This window comes from Selaginella moellendorffii, unplaced genomic scaffold, assembly GCF_000143415.4.
Source record: "Selaginella moellendorffii unplaced genomic scaffold, v1.0 SELMOscaffold_8, whole genome shotgun sequence".
NCBI lineage: Eukaryota > Viridiplantae > Streptophyta > Lycopodiopsida > Selaginellales > Selaginellaceae > Selaginella > Selaginella moellendorffii.
The window spans coordinates 755,818-771,780 of NW_003314269.1; the positions used below are offsets into that span (position 1 = coordinate 755,818).

General features: G+C 42.1%; 1 protein-coding gene across 3 annotated transcripts; it reads right to left on the reverse strand.

The window, feature by feature from the left end:
• Positions 1-9,338: 9,338 nt before the first annotated feature.
• On the reverse strand, positions 9,339-11,712 carry LOC9631704 (isobutyryl-CoA dehydrogenase, mitochondrial). Of its 3 annotated transcripts, XR_002992067.1 has the most exons (15): positions 11,702-11,712; positions 11,436-11,623; positions 11,240-11,376; positions 11,134-11,185; positions 10,955-11,077; positions 10,843-10,905; positions 10,739-10,792; positions 10,588-10,686; positions 10,457-10,525; positions 10,291-10,406; positions 10,177-10,237; positions 9,955-10,109; positions 9,818-9,899; positions 9,583-9,759; positions 9,339-9,525 (listed from the first exon to the last, which is right to left on the reverse strand). XR_002992067.1 is itself a non-coding variant. In XM_024672340.1 (14 exons), the coding sequence occupies exons 2-14, from the start codon at positions 11,601-11,603 to the stop codon at positions 9,658-9,660; spliced, it is 1,281 nt and encodes a 426-aa protein (XP_024528108.1). In that variant the 5' UTR covers positions 11,604-11,623; positions 11,702-11,712; the 3' UTR covers positions 9,344-9,657. The 3 variants fall into 3 exon arrangements, 2 of the variants coding, with proteins under 2 accessions (XP_024528108.1, XP_024528109.1); XM_024672340.1 differs by having other exon boundaries at positions 9,344-9,759; XM_024672341.1 differs by having other exon boundaries at positions 9,344-9,759; positions 10,955-11,006; positions 11,078-11,185.
• Between the last annotated feature and the right edge of the window lie 4,251 nt (positions 11,713-15,963).

A 15,963-nucleotide genomic window follows, 5' to 3' on the forward strand; every position in this document is an offset into this window, starting at 1 on the left:
ATCACTTCACGATGATTGCCACATATAATTCTTGAGATGATGCTCGACGTTTACATGAGTTTCCCACGTGTCTCTAAGGGACGACACTACAGTGGTACAATGGTTTGAATGCAACTATTCGTGGGGATTGGAATGTTCTCCCAGATGTCTTCAAACGCACATTTGGACATGCCGACCATTGTGATGATGCCTTCCAGCAATTGCATCATCTTCGTCAAGGGCTATCTGAGTCGATGATGCAATTTGGCATTCGTTTCCAAAGTCTTTTGCTTCGTGCAGAGCTAAATATGTTAGAGCGGATCAAGCTAGGAATGTTGTGGCCAGCACTTCGTCAAGATCTTGTTGGACTTGTGCATACACTTGCTCCAGCCACCCTTGACAATGCTTTTCGCTTGGCACAATGTTATGAGATGTCGCCTCTTCCACTTCGCACTGCACGTTCTTTTGCTCCACTTCCTATAGGCGATGGTCTTGTTCCAATGGAAGTTGATGTTGCTGTTGCTCGAGTCCAAGGACAAGGGTGAGGATGTGATCATGGCCATGACGTTCGCTATTAGGTATATGATGTCGATGTTTTTCGAATTAACAACCTCCATTTCCTAGGTGAAGACCTTGGCGTCAACAACGTCCTGTTGGTGCTACTATAGTGGAAGGTTTGGACACCGAGATGCATCCGAGAAATAAGGAATCGCCCGAGTAACAAAAGGATCTTGCGTGAATAAGTTAGTAACCCCTCCATTTTTCTTCGGGAGTATCATCAAGGGGTTCATTCAGCACCAATTCATCTAGTGTTTACTTTCCAAAGTCGGTTTTTAACAAAAGGTTTTCTATTATTCTCTCTGTGTTGGTTGATACAGGTTCAATTTTATCTTCTATTGCTCAATCTGTTGCCACACGTTGCCGTCTACACTTGCGTTATATGACAGAACCAATTTTCATTCTTTATGGCAACGGCTGTACACATGCATGTGCATGGGATGAGGCAGACCTAGTGTAAGCGACTAATTTTTCCATTTTACTTTAGTCACTTAACTGCACCTCTGACCACTTGGAGGAGTCTCATTCACAACCTCCATAAGTCCCCGTTAGGACTTGGGGCTTGCCAGCCCTGAGAATGGCATCCATGCCACTCAACCTTTGCACTTGGTCCAAGTGCTCCACATGTCCAATCCCATGACCGATACCCCAAGGTACCACCGACATACCAGCCCGTTACGCTAGGCCATGCCCATTCACCTTGGTCACACTAGTGGTCTAACGCCACCTGCATCATAATCCCGTCTCTCAAAGACTGGGCCATCCGTCCATGAGCGATCATCCCAGATCTACTCCTTAGCATCCTTAGGATGCCTGCAGACATGGGGCATAGCCTTCCCTGACAACTCTTTTCCAGTCCCCACCAAATCCCTTTTAGTCCATGGCCGTGTTCGCCAACACTGCCACTGGATCAAGGCCCGCAGGCCTGACCGCTAAGGCCCACTATCCTTTGGGACTTCCTCACCATATGACTGTATCCTTGGTCACTGCATTAGAGGCCTACTCCTCTTCCCTTTCACCATTTGGGACTTTGGGACAACATTTCAAAACACCGTGGCCTTACGCAAGCCTCATGGGTACTCTCCCCACCTTTTGCCTTTAGGTGCTCTAGCTATAGGCTTAGAGCGAGGTTCCGTTCAAGGAATTCTATTCCTTAGCTTGCTAAGGTTTCTCCATTTGCAAGCTTTCTAATTACCATATAGCCTAACATGGACAATCCCATGCTTTAGACTCTCCATGGCATCCCGGTCACTAGTAATAACATGCTTGAGCACCCATTTGATTCTCCACTCCCAACTTGCATAACCACCCTTGGTCATGCCTGTCAATTCCCATGGTTCGGTTCTATCCCTTTACTACTTGCCTTTTTGGCCTCATTCATTTCCTTCAGTTATTCTCCTCCAGACTAGGAAGATAGCTTTGCACTTTCTACCATGCCTTGGCAAGTATTCATAGGGATGAACCTACCTGACAGCTTAGGAGTGGTTCCTCAATCCGGGTTTGCCCACCTTGTAATCCCATACCCTAGGATTACCGTTGCTACTTATGGGCCTTTATATGCCCATCCCTAGCCTTGCCAAAATCCCCTTTTGGCTTTGTCCAATTCGGGTAGACGAACTTCTCCCGTCTCCACAACCTTGGACATTTGGATAGCACCTTTTATCCATCATTCGCTAGGGACTTTGTCCCTTGGGCATTGTCCATTGCCCTCACGACATCAAACAACACCTTTTGGTGTTCTAGAGTGTCTGGGTGTCCTAATGATGGCCTCTCTGACAATGAGCATTCTCTTTTCGACATTGACTTACTACATCGCAACATAAGCAATTTATCCCTCATAAGGGTATATTTAACTTCTTTATCCCAATAAGAAGTCTTAGGTAGTTGCCTTCTACCAGTTTAACAAATTATTTTGTAGCTTTTGCTTAGTTGCCTCATAGTTGTCAAGTCCTGCAACTCATTGCTAGTGCTTCCACACCTCCATCATTATCTGGGTCACCACACTTTAACCGCATGCCTTCCAGCATAGGATATGCTATTCCCATTTCCATTAGGATTCCTTTGGATGGGGTTCTCATGAACCCGCCAACTTGACCTCAAGGCAGCACGCCTTGGCACCTTTGGTGTCTCCACACCATCAGCTCTACGAGCCTACTTTTATGACACTTTTTACTTGTGTCTAGGTCTTTTTGCCAAGACCAATATGGTTGTCTCTTATGCCAATTATCCATTAGCATTGCACCATAGTGTTTACACCCAACTCTGGGCCAAAGTTGCTTTCTTTTGGGAACATCTTTCCCACGACTTTAGCATGGCATATTCTATCATCAATGAAATACCTACTGTTCTCATCCTTGGATCTTATGATCCTCCCCATACCTCATGGGGCACCATACACCTTAGTCCAAATGCTTCAACCAATCCCTTAGGGCCATTCCCTGACTCCACTTGAGTCATTTAGCATTTTAGACTTTGCTAATCTAACGACCTGCGAGGTCTTAATCTTCGAGGTGCCAACTCGCTGGAATACAACTTCTTGTATTCATGTCCTGCTCACAAGGACAATCTTTGCAAGTGTTACTCCGACACTTGATTTGGTCTCTTGGGGCAACCTTTTGCCCCTTAGGACCACTTGTCCATGCGATGAGAATATCAATTCATCCTCTAAGTACACCCCTAACTTCTTGGGTTGTTCCAGCATTTATTAGAGGTAGTCCCGGCTACCATTTCAAGGACTTGTGTCCTCTTCCGTATTTGACCTCCCACGGTCATCAATTCCAGTCTCAAATTTATGAGCACTTGCCTCAACTATGTGAGGATAATCTTATGACTCCTTTATTGTTTTGGAGTCTCTATCTTTCCCGTGATCCTAACTATAGTTGTTTACCACAACTACTTTAGTCAATTTGATGAGCCAAATGCTCATCCGGATCACATCCTCAACTCAATGAGGAAAACCTTGCACTGTTCCCAAGATCCCAAAGTCGTTCCATTATTGGCCCTTTTCTATCCACCACCGTGTCTACAAGTTCACACATGAGCTATAATGGAGAGCCATGTCTTCCCGACCTACTACTCCTCAAGGATAGGCCCACTCCTTGGACCTTCCGATGCCAACACCAATGGTGATATACTTGAGCACCAATAAAAGTCAGACTAAGGAACAACTTCGATACCAAATTGTAAGCGACTAATTTTTCCATTTTACTTTAGTCGTTTAACTGCACCTCCGACCACTTGGAGGAGTCTCATTCACAACCTCCATAAGTCCCCGTTAGGACTTGGGGCTTGCCAGCCCTAAGAATGGCATCCATGCCACTCAACCTTTACACTTGGTCCAAGTGCTCCACATGTCCAATCCCATGACCGACACCCCAAGGTACCACCGACATACCAGCCCGTTACGCTAGGCCATGCCCATTCACTTTAGTCGCACCGGTGGTCTAACGCCACCTGCATCATAATCCCGTCTCTCAAAGACTGGGCCATCCGTCCATGAGCGATCATCCCAGATCTACTCCTTAGCATCCTTAGGATGCCCGCAGACATGGGGAATAGTCTTCCCCGACAACTCTTTTCCAGTCCCCACCAAATCCCTTTTAGTCCATGGCCGTGTTCGCCAACACTGCCACTGGATCAAGGCCCGCAGGCCTGACCGCTAAGGCCCACTATCCTTTGGGACTTCCTCACCATGTGACCGTATCCTTGGTCACTGCATTAGAGGTTTACTCCTCTTCCCTTTCACCATTTGGGACTTTGGGACAACATTTCAGAACACCGTGGCCTTACGCAAGCCTCATGGGCACTCTCCCCGCCTTTCGCCTTTAGGTGCTCTAGCCATGGGCTTAGAGCGAGGTTCCGTTGAGCCACGACAGTAGTGCCACCCACACTTGGACTGGGAGCATCGGCCAGTCGATCTCCCGGAGGAACTAGAGCCGGCTCTTGAACACTTCACCAAGCTACCCCGCTTGTCGGTCCGTGTTCACTCTAGTCTTGGACTTCCCAATGGGCAGCTCATCACCCAACACTGGGTCCGGCCTTCCTGGGCCAAACTGGCTCCACTGCAGTCCACCCCCTACTATACTTTTGGAGCTCACCAAACCCCCCAGGGTTTGGGAGACGAACGCTTTGGGCTTTCACCCTCTCAGACTCGAACTCGGACTCGGCCTCGGACTCGGACTCAGACTCGGATTCGGACTCGGACTCGGACTCGGCCTCGGCCTCGGTCTCGGTCTCGGTCCCGATCTCGGTCTCGGTCTCGGTCCCGATCTCGGTCTCGATCTCGGTCCCGGTCTCGGTCTCGGTCCCGGTCTTGACTTCAGACTCCATCTCGGGTCCATCTCGGACTCCATCTCGGACTCCATCTTGGGTCCATCTCAAGTCCATCTCGGACTCCATCTCGGACTCCACCTCGGACTCCATCTCGGACTCCATCTCGGGTCCATCTCGGGTCCCATCTCGAGTCCTATCTCGGGTCCATCTCGGACTCCATCTCGGACTCCATCTCGGGTCCATCTCGGACTCCATCTCGGACTCCACCTCGGACTCCATCTCGGGTCCTTCTCGGACTCCATCTCGGACTCCATCTCAGGTCCATCTTGGGTCCCATCTCGGGTCCATCTTAGACTCCATCTCGGACTCCATCTCGGACTCCATCTCGGGTCCATCTCGGGTCCACCTCGGACTCCACCTCGGGGTCCTTCTCGGACTCCACTTCGGACTCCAACTTGGGTCCATCTCGGACACTTCCACGTGTCATGTGTTGGTCCTTTTGGGTCCCTTTTTGGAGCCTTGCTTATTGCTCTCTTTGTGCTTGTTCCTCGAGCACTTCGTTGGGAATTCCACTCCCGCTCTCGACCTTTCAAGGCGGAGCTTTTAGTCCAAACGTGTTACGTTCGTTTGGCTTTCGCTTCGGCCACTACCACGTGGCGCCCCTCCTGCTCCACTTTGGGGCCTAGGGATTTTGTGTCTCACACCTAGTTGTGCGTGTGGGCAATCTCGAGCTTGGGTTGCAGTCATTGCAAGTGGTGCCGAGTCAAGCTTTTGAACTCATCCTTAGTATGGATTAGTTGTAGCATAATCATGCCAAGTACGACTTTAAAGTTTCTCCCCTTTGTTTTATACTTCTTTATATTTCATCAATTCCTCTCACTTCTGTACTTCTTCGTCTCTCTATTTTACCTCTGTTTCAATTACTTTTGTCCCCTTCACTATTTCCTCTTATGTTTCCATCTTGTTCTGCTCTTCCCTTTTCGGTTCCCTCTAACAATCTTTGTGTTGCAGTGGTTGACCAGCTCATGAAGAAGTATTTTGATCTCTTTGAATTTAACCTATCATTTAGGGCCAAGATTGTCACATATCGTCCGATTCCAATTGGGGATGCTCGTCCAATCAAGGTTCTTATTCATCGTTGGTCACCCAAAGAGATCAAGATTTTATGTGTAAATGTTAAGGAGATGTTAAAGAAGGGTGTTATTCAGAAATTTGTGGAGTCCTTGGGCATATGAACCTCATTTTGTGATGAAGTCTGATGGGAGTATTTGTTTTTGCATCGACTATCATCTATTAAACGAAGTGACGATTTTAGATGTGTACCCTCTTCCTCACATTGCTGATCTCTTGGATCGTCCGAGGCAAAGTCGTTGGTTCACCAAGCTAAATCTTGTTTCTGGGTTTTGGCAAGTACCGATGGCCGAAAAAGATATTTCTAAGACTGCTTTTTATACACTGTTTAATTTGTATGAATTCTTGGTGATGTCGTTTGGTTTGAACAATGCTCCAACAACTTTTTAGCGGATGATGGACGAGGTTTTTTTTTATATCCCAGAGGTGACTGTTGACTTTATTGATGATGTCTTGATCCACTTGGAGGGGACATGGGAGGAGCACTTTCGTGATGTCTGTAAAGTGTTGAATCAGCTACAGAACATTGGTTTAAAGTTGAAATGGTTAAAGTGCGTGTTTGGGTCCAAGGACACAACTTCTCTTGGGTACCGTATCTCTCATGAAGGTTTATAAGTTGATTTTGATAAATTTATGGTTGTTCTAAAGTTCTCTACTCTGAAGTGTGTGAATGATGTGCAACACTTTCTAGGCAAGGTGTAATATCTCGGTCGTTTTGTGGATCATTTTTTTTTTATCACACTGCACAGTTGTGAGTGTTGCTGAAGTCATCAATGTCATCTTTCATCTAGTCTCCAAATTGTGAGCAGGCATCCGTGGATCTCAAAGAGTTATTGACGACTCCTCTGGTTTTGGCATATCCTGACTACACTCAACCTTTTATTTTGCAAGTGGATGCTTCTGATATTAGTCTTGGAAATGTGTTGATGCAAGAAAGCCCAAATGTGCTTGGTCAGCACCATCCCATTGCATATATAAGCTATACATTACAACCAACAAAGGTAAACTACTCCACGACAGAGAATGAGTGTTTAGCAGCAGTTTGGGGTTTCAAGAAACTTCATGCATATGTACATGGTTCCTGGAAGGTACTTGAAGGTCATCATGCTACTGTTACTTCATTATTGAAGCGAAAGAACTTGGTTAGTTGTATTACTCGGTGGGTTTTGAAGCTTCAGATATATGTTTTTGATGTTGTTCAAAGCCTAAGGAGTTCTATAGCTGATACTAATGCCCTTTCTCAAGCTCTTCTTCCTTCTCCACTCTCTTCTTATGTTTTTGAAGAGTTTGTTATTCCAACATCTGTGGATTTTCTAAACAAGGATTCTATACCGTCGGTAGTTTTTGTACTTGACGTTTAGTGTTCACAAGGTGCAGAGCAAGATCTACCTTCTCTTGATGAGGTTCGTGAGACTCAAAAGATTGAGCCGTGGATTTGAAGGCTTCAAAATGGGTTTGAGAATCTTGCATCATTTGCTGATAATTTGTCTTTCCGACATTTATATTCTCAATATCGCCTTGAAGACAAACTTCTTTATTTTGTGGGGATGGATCCTGATGATTATTTACGGTTGGTGGTGCCTTTTGTCTTTATTCTGCAGTTTCTTTATACCTACCATGATTCTCCTGTTCTATGTGGGCATATAGGACATCGTCGTGTAATCGAGAAGCTGTATAGGTCTTTCTATTGGCCGGAAATACATCATAATATTATCTAGTATGTGCGTAACTGTGTTTGGTGCCAAGCTCGTAATACTCTCCCTCGTGCTACAGAAGGACGGTTGGAGTTAATTGCAGTTTCCCGTCCGTTTGAGTTGGTGGTGTTTGATCTTATGGGACCTTTTCCACAATCGACTATTAGCAATGAGTATATTATTATTACTTCTGATTACTTAATTTTTTGGGTGGAAGTTGGTGTTCTTGCTAGTGCTTTTGCAACTGTTGTTGGATACTTCTTCCTCAATCGAGTGGTGTTCCAACATTCTTATTTAGAGCGGATTCTCTTAGATAATGGTCTCGCATTTGTGGCTAAGGCATTTCATGTTTTGATATCTCGGTTGGGGATACGCCACACTTTCACGAGTGCTTATCATTCACAATCAGATAGTCTGGTAGAATGGCTTATTTGGAAGTTCAAAGGGATGATCGCAAAGTATGTGAACTTTCAGCATTCGGATTGGGATAGTTATTTCCCATCTCTTCGGTATGCATATATCACAGGGGTGTAAAGTTCTATAGGTGCTTCACCATATAAACTTCTATATGATCATAATTTAATATTACTAATGGAGCCAGCTCCATTAATAGTTTACCTTTGCGGTTGCTATGAGCTGCCAATGCTAAGTCATGGGATTAGTATTTGACAAGCATTCTTCCACTTGTCTGAGTAGTATTTGCCGAACACTTAGACTGCGTACAAGTGGGACAACAACGGTGCTACAACTCTCATCATTGTCCACTTGCGGAGTACAAAGTGGATGATTTGGTGTTAATTTATTTTCCCCATCTTACAAGGTGCTCCTTGCTCAGTGGAAAGGACCGTATCGGGTGTTGTCGTAAGTTAGACCACAAGTTTATGAGGTTTGGCATGATGTCTAGTAAACCAATCCTCCAAAAATTATGCATGTGCAGCAGTTGAAACGCTTCATACAAAGGGATCAAGAGCAGTTAATACCACCTACAAATCTACTAATGCCTCCTCCTGACATTCTTCTAGATCCCAACCCATCTACAAAAGAACTCTAATGGTCTTCCATTATTTCGAGAGGATGGGATGATGTGAGGGCCAAATGTACAGTTACAATGCTGTATACTAATATTAGCATAGTGGGATTTTGGTAATTGTTGGATTAATTTCAATCCAGACCACTCGCTCCTATATATAAGCTAGAATTTTTGGGCTAATTGATATACACATTTTCTGTATTCCCTTTCCATATTCCAAGCACTTACAATGTTTAAATATTTAAAATTATTTCTATTTTGATCAAATTCATCTAAATTATTTTTATATATAATAGTAGTAAAAATATTTTTTAAAATACAATTCATAATGTTTTATGCAAGTTATAACTTATAAAAATGGTATATTATGTAAAATAGTGTGTAGGTTTTGAAAAAAAACATTCCAAAGTTGCTAAATAAGGAATGAAGACTTTATCTACTTCTTTTTAACTCCAATTGAATTATTAACCACTAAATTTTATTATATTTTTTCAACAAAAAAGATTCCTATGATTCCAAATCTTTAAAATATTTTATATTATTTATAAATATACAAGCTGAAGCTTTGCTATAATTAGTATTCAGTTATCCTTGTCCACTTCAGTTATCCTTATCCACTTCAATGACCTTGAGATCATCAGATATAATTTTTTTTAATTAATCTAAATCATCCATGATAAAATCTTTAACCCTTACAATCATTGATTCAAGGCCAATAGCGATCCCAAACAACACCAAGTTAATACCAAAGGCTTCTAGCTAATGCTGGGATCTCCACACTTCCGAAGCTACAGCAGCGGAGACTCACGTCCCACGGTGGACCGGGATATCACGGTTTTGGAACATGTATGGCCTGTCCTACTATCACAAAAAACTGCGCGAATTAAAACGGAACAAAGACAAACCAAACCTTTGTACATTTTTACACCGCACGGGCTGCCGTAAGGGCTTCCCTCCTTGAAAGGACACATGGATCACACACATGGTACGCCCTTACGGCTGCTGTAGCATGTGTCGAAAGAGCACGACCCTCATGATCTCGTTCGTCCCTTCCAGAATGGTATGGACTCGCAGGTCCCTAAGATACCTTTCAACCTGGACAAAATGAATTGATTAGAAGTCGTTGCGTGCTACTACTAGATTGTCATGTTACCGGGTAGTCTTTTAAGTAGCCATATCCTCCATGAAGTTGCAATGCATCATTCGCAATGTTAAAGCAAGCATCAGTAGCGAACCTTAGAAAAAAACAAGCAATATGTTTAGAACAATCAACACAACGACCCAACCAACCTTTTCGCCATTGCAGCGCAAGCAGAGGCTTTCGGAGATCCAGCATCCAAGGCAGCAGCAGCATTTGATACCATCAAGCGTGACGCATGGAGAGCCGTCTGCATATCCGCTAGTTTGAATTGAGTACTTTGAAACTCTGTGATGGCTTTTCCAAACTAAAACCACAAAAAAAGAAAACGAAAAAGATGTTCCACCGTAAAATGCATAAAGATATTCAGTTACTTGTTTGCGAGTAGACGCATATTCCTGAGCAGTATCAAGGCAGAACTGTGCTCCCCCGCAACTAAAATAAATTGTGTAAGAAGTTACGATAGGAAAACAAAATAGTTGTCAAACCTGCATGATGCGATATTTATGCGACCTCCATCAAGGCCCGCCATTGCGATGGCAAATCCCTGTCCCTCTCGCCCAAGCATATTGGCAGAAGGCACACGCACCTCTTCCATGACCACCTAAACATAGCCAATCAACAAATACCTTCAAAACACTCTTGAAGACATACGGAAGTGGTAGGCTGAGATCGCCATCCGAGCTTATCTTCGGGCCGTCCAAAAGAAAGTCCAGGCATCCCCTTTCACACATCACATTGCAAACAGCTGAGCTCAAGCTTGTCAAAAGAAAGACCGAAAATACCTTCTCTAAGAGAAAGCAAGAGATCCCTTTTGGGCCCAGCGCTCCTGTTCGAGCCATCACCAAGTACAAGTCGCTAACGCTTCCTCCACTAATGAAGGCCTGAAACATGATCGGATAAGAAACAAAACTGGGCCTCGTAGTCGTTCTAGACCTTTGATCCATTCAGAATGTAGTCGCTGCTGCCGTGTGCTTGTCTTGCTGTAGTCTGGAGTTGAAAAAAAGTGTCAATACTTGAAGTTGATAGTAGTTCTTTGCCTGTAAGGATGCGGCATCACTCCCGCTTGAAGGTTCCGTTAAGCAGTACGATGAAAACAATTCCTAGGTAGTATTACAACATCCGGTAAGAAATCAAGTAACAAAAACGTACCATCTGAATAAGTTTTGGAAGCCAGTGGTTTCTCTGTTGATCATTTCCATACCTACAAACCACAGAGTTGGAAAAAATCAAAGAACAAATCGAAAGAAACATTGGAAAAGCTACGAAGATAACCTGTCAATCAAAGAGCAGCACATGTTATGAATGGTAAGATAAGCTGTTGTGCTTACATCACCATATGCCAGCGCCTCAAAAATCACTGCTCCATCCACTCGATTAAGCCTGTAAGAACAAGTGCTTGCGAATCTTTGCTTGGTTATCATGCTGCTCACTTACCGAGAGCCACCAACGTCTTCAGCACAAAACATTCCTCCGAATCCCAGACCGGCAGCCTTTCGCAAAACCTCCACTGGAAAATATTTGTCGCGATCCCACTGCGCGGCATTGGGAAGGAGCTCCTTCTTGGCAAAATCCTGCCGGCAGAGATGAGAATTTCAATATTCTGGCGCGGGGAAGAGATTCCAAGACTTACAGTAGCAAGCGCACGAAAATGCAGCTGATCGGCCGTAAGGCGATGCTCGTCCCACAAACTCGAGACACGATCCGAGCTGCTGCCGGCAGAGGTGGCGTGCTTGCAGAACGAATGTGCGCCACGAATCGCCTTTAGCGTCCGGAAGCTCGACCTTGTCGCCAGCGCCATTCAGATGAGAACGAAGAACCCTAGAAAAATACCGTGAGACAGGAATGGAACACGGCACTACCTCTTTGAAGGCTCGAAAAATTGAAACTGGACCGGACCGTGGACCGTGGAGCGGAACTCCAAAACTTTCAATTGCATTGCATTCATAAAAGTCTTATGGGAAACGATTTGCCATTTGCATGGTGGCCATTCCAATCTAAGGCTCCATCTTGGCATCGTTTTATCACATCTGGAATTAAAGGATCTTCATGCTTATTCACCTCCCAGTAAAAAGTGATTTGACTTCTGAATTAGGTAAGTTTTAAACAACTTTTTTCCAAGTGGTAATAAGCATTCCCTTAATCTAATGGCTGTGATTTTATACAATTGTACATATATCAACACCTACTTTGTATTTCATCTCTCATGTTTTGATTTGCTACCACTTTGTTCCAAAAAATTTCACCTCGCCTCTTTTGCCACCTTTTATAAGCTTCTCCTCGCTTGCCAATTGGGCTACTCATCACTAGAAATGGCACTTTCCATACTTGACTTTCATCACGAGCTGATATGTTAGCTAGGTGGTCCAAACTGTTTAGTTTATCAATAAACTAAACTAAACTAAAAGGTATTTAGCAAATACTTTTTTTTATAAAAACATAAGAGAAATAAATAGATTTTGATAATCAAATGGAAATATTAAATGCATAACAACAAAATGCCATGCGAAAGTTGTAATGTGATCTTACTGCTAAGCTCGAATGCTATGCTCTCTATCAAGCTCTAAACTTGCTTGTCGCTGTCTTGAAAGCATGGACAAGCAACACATTCCAAATGTTTATTGTCAAAACTACACCTTCAACACACCCTTAAAGTTGCAATCCTCACGATTATACAGTATAAGTTACCAAAGTGGAGGACTATTGGCCATGGAGAATACATCTTCAGCACTGGGCTAGCAATGGCAATGGCAACTTCACCCAAGATCATGATTTGCCCCGATCAAACTGAGCAGCAGCATCAGGCCTGGTAGGGTGCATGATTACTACACTAGAAGGGAGAATGTACCAAAGCTACAACTACAGATGACCCGATGCCTATTTCAGTCCAAGAAGCTGTGATTCACCTGGATTCACCAGTCCATCTTTGGAGTGTGTTATATTCTTGACCAAGTCGACGTGAGTGATCAGCAGTGATGGTGGTCTTGCATAGCTATGGTGAGAATTGGACAGATGAGACGGGCACCATGACTGTGAGCCTTGTACACACAGAGAGTACCACCACCTGTTACACAGTCACAGCTTCACACAAGGCATTGATGTCAACTATACTCTCAAGATCCTGTCTCTGGGGAAATTTGGCACGGGCTTGTCAGTTGGCTTTGAGCACAGCTTCTGGCAGGAGTGAAGAAAAAACGTCTAAAAGGCAATCAAGTGTTGGACTGAGTATCAAGTCACCATTCCCCTACACAAAGATTCATCTGATTGTTAGTACTATTGATCATATCTACAGGTATAGATAGTGATTGAATGCCTCCAGGCAATATTCATGTTCCATTTATGTATGATCATGGCATCAATCAAGCATCAATAAACAACATCAATGGAGTGTCTACCTATAACTTTAGAGCCTTCACAATACTGACGATTACTCCTATCTCAGTGTAGTACCTCAAGGTAAGGCAGTCACTAAGAAGAACCAAGTGTTAGTCTTCTGTATGAGATAAAAAAAATGGCTGTGTAAGCAACTAAAGAGAATGATTTAAGAGATGGTCTATAGAGTTCAAATATAAAAGGAAAAGGCCCATGAATAAGAGCACTCTTTTTTAATTGGTTAGGGGTTTTGGGATACTTAAGCTTGAATAATACTAAGTTAGGTAATTTTCTGGGAAGTTTAAATTCAAGAGCTTACAAAAACCAAAAATTTATAAAAATGCAACATGTAGTCAAAGGTCAAGGCGGGGCATTTGATATCAAGCTAATCATCTGTAAGTTTCATGATAGGTGTTGACCTTATCTTCGACTATAGCACCAACACATCACTAATCCCAAAGATCCCATATTCACCTACATTTCTTGGATGCTAAGGAGCTGCCATAAATAGTCTAGCTCCAAGATCCCTACAAGAATCTCTAGTGCCCTTGTCTCGATGGGCTATGAGATTCCAAGCATTGAAACATTTTGGTGGTTCCATCATTGCCACTACTTAACAATCAAGATTTCCAAGAATCCAGGACAAATCTCCTCAAATCAATACTCCTAGAAACAGCCTAAGCAATGGCTGAGAATCATAGTACCAATGTCTACAAGATCATCAGTGAGGTGAAGAGCTTAGTGTTTTGTGTTGTTCTCTATGTTGAATAGTGTGTTCTCATTTTTTGTGTTGCTTAAGTATAATATATATTGTTCTTTTTATATTTTTAGCATCTGATCACTTTCTAGCTTACCTTCCAAGATGTTGATGGATTTGAAAGAGGTAGGGAGTGTACTCTCTACAATTGACTATGATATTCATTCATTTATTTGTATGCTATTTACAAGGTCTCACAATGCCCTCAAGAAGCATGAGACCAATGGATTCAAATATGCCACACTGAAAATTTTCATAATTGTCTATTATCCAATTCATCAATATCTATATCATCTACCTCATTCCTTGTCATTGTCCTTGTGGTTGTGGCCAACCTTCATCCATGTGCTTCAATTGGCATAGCTTGTAGATGAATACAAGCACTAGAGTGCTATTGTTTCCTTGTACCCCTCTGTGACTGCAGTAGTGGCTGGTGGTTTGTATTGGCAATGGTGAGCATTAGTTATATGATCACCTCTTGGTAATTAAACTCCACCTCCCTTAGAAATAAGTAGAGTTGGTTTGCCTATTGTTTGCCTTTGAGGATGATGTGGAGATGAACCCTCATGGAACTAGAGCATTTGAGAGTTTAGTGTACATAACACAATCATTTATCACATGTTTAGCGTCCTCAACTCACTCAAAGTAGGTTGGGTAAAGTCTCCTCTCATGTGCAATTTGTGGTCTTAGCCTTTAGCCTAGTTCCATTATAAGTTGGTAATGTCATGTTCAGTAGGTAGCAAGTAGTTTTTTGTTCCATGGTGTGAGACCATTATATACTATTAAGTAGATTAACTAGGATATTTTTTGTTATATTTATCTAGGGTGTAGGATCATCCATCCAATAACCTAGCATCAATCACGAATGCTCAAAATCATCAAATTTTCCTTTGTCATCTCCTATAGTTTGGGTTTGGGGGCTTACCAAAGAAACAACTCTAGAAAAAGTGTATAATATTCACATTTTGTGAGAAATGCACCAATTTAAATGAGTTATATAACTACTTTTCTGTCTACACAAAATGCACTAACACTTAAACACCATTCAACTATCACCGACAAAGAAATGACTAATGGAGTTAGCCATTTTTGCTTCTTTGAGAGTCACCCAATTTATAGAAAATGATATGCACCTACTTATAGATGATATAGAAAAATAAGCTAAAGGCCTCAACCCTCATAAATAAATAAATTAAATCTGTTAGTAAAGTTTAAATAGACTATTGTAAATAGATAGTTAAAGTTGTTTACACAATCACACCCTTTTGAATGGAATTAAGAATATCAAAAGAAAGGTTAATTATGTGATCAATCAATAATAGCTACCCTATAATTAAAAATTTCACCATGCACATAAAGTGTTGAAGGTAGTTTGTCTATACTGGCTTAAACTTCAAGATCAACATGATGGATAATATCAAAGTTAGAGATAAATATATATTAGAGACATTGAATTGTCAATAAATAAATCTTAAATTAGAACTAAAAAGTATTCTAATTAAGGAAACCACTAAGATCATGATAGATTAAAAACAAAGGTTTAACCATCCAACAAAATTCAATAACAAGTATATCATAAAAAAAACTCAATAATAAAGCTTAACTATCAAATATTGTAGATAGTTTGCCAAACAACTGATAAAAGAAAACTTAAAGAACACAAAATATTATTGCATAATAAGAAAAATATTCCTGAATGTTTTACCAAACAAAATATCATTCCAATCCATTAGAATCAACCTTAGGAACAATTAATGTAGAATGAATGTTGTAAGGGCTAACAAACACTTATTATATATTAGCTAATTTGATTAAATTTTAGTCAATAATATTAAAAAACTAGAGTTGCTAAAGTAAGTGTCAACAATATCTTACTAATATTTCAAACACCAAAAGACCAATCTAGAGTGAACTTCAAAAAATATGTGAGAACACATAAAGCAAAAAACCACAAAAAAAAACAATTAACCATCACTAGAGATTGTTAATTATCCTATCAATAGAGATGTATAATCATCAAAAGATAATCTAT

Coding starts and splice junctions, on each gene's coding strand:
- LOC9631704 (XM_024672340.1), bottom strand. CDS start 11,603: ATGGCGCTGGCGACAAGGTCGAGCTTCCGGACGCTAAAGGCGATTCGT. Junction 11,377..11,435: donor ATTTTCGTGCGCTTGCTACT/GTAAGTCTTGGA, acceptor CTCTGCCGGCAG/GATTTTGCCAAGAAGGAGCT. Junction 11,078..11,133: donor AGGCGCTGGCATATGGTGAT/GTAAGCACAACA, acceptor TTTGATTGACAG/GTTATCTTCGTAGCTTTTCC.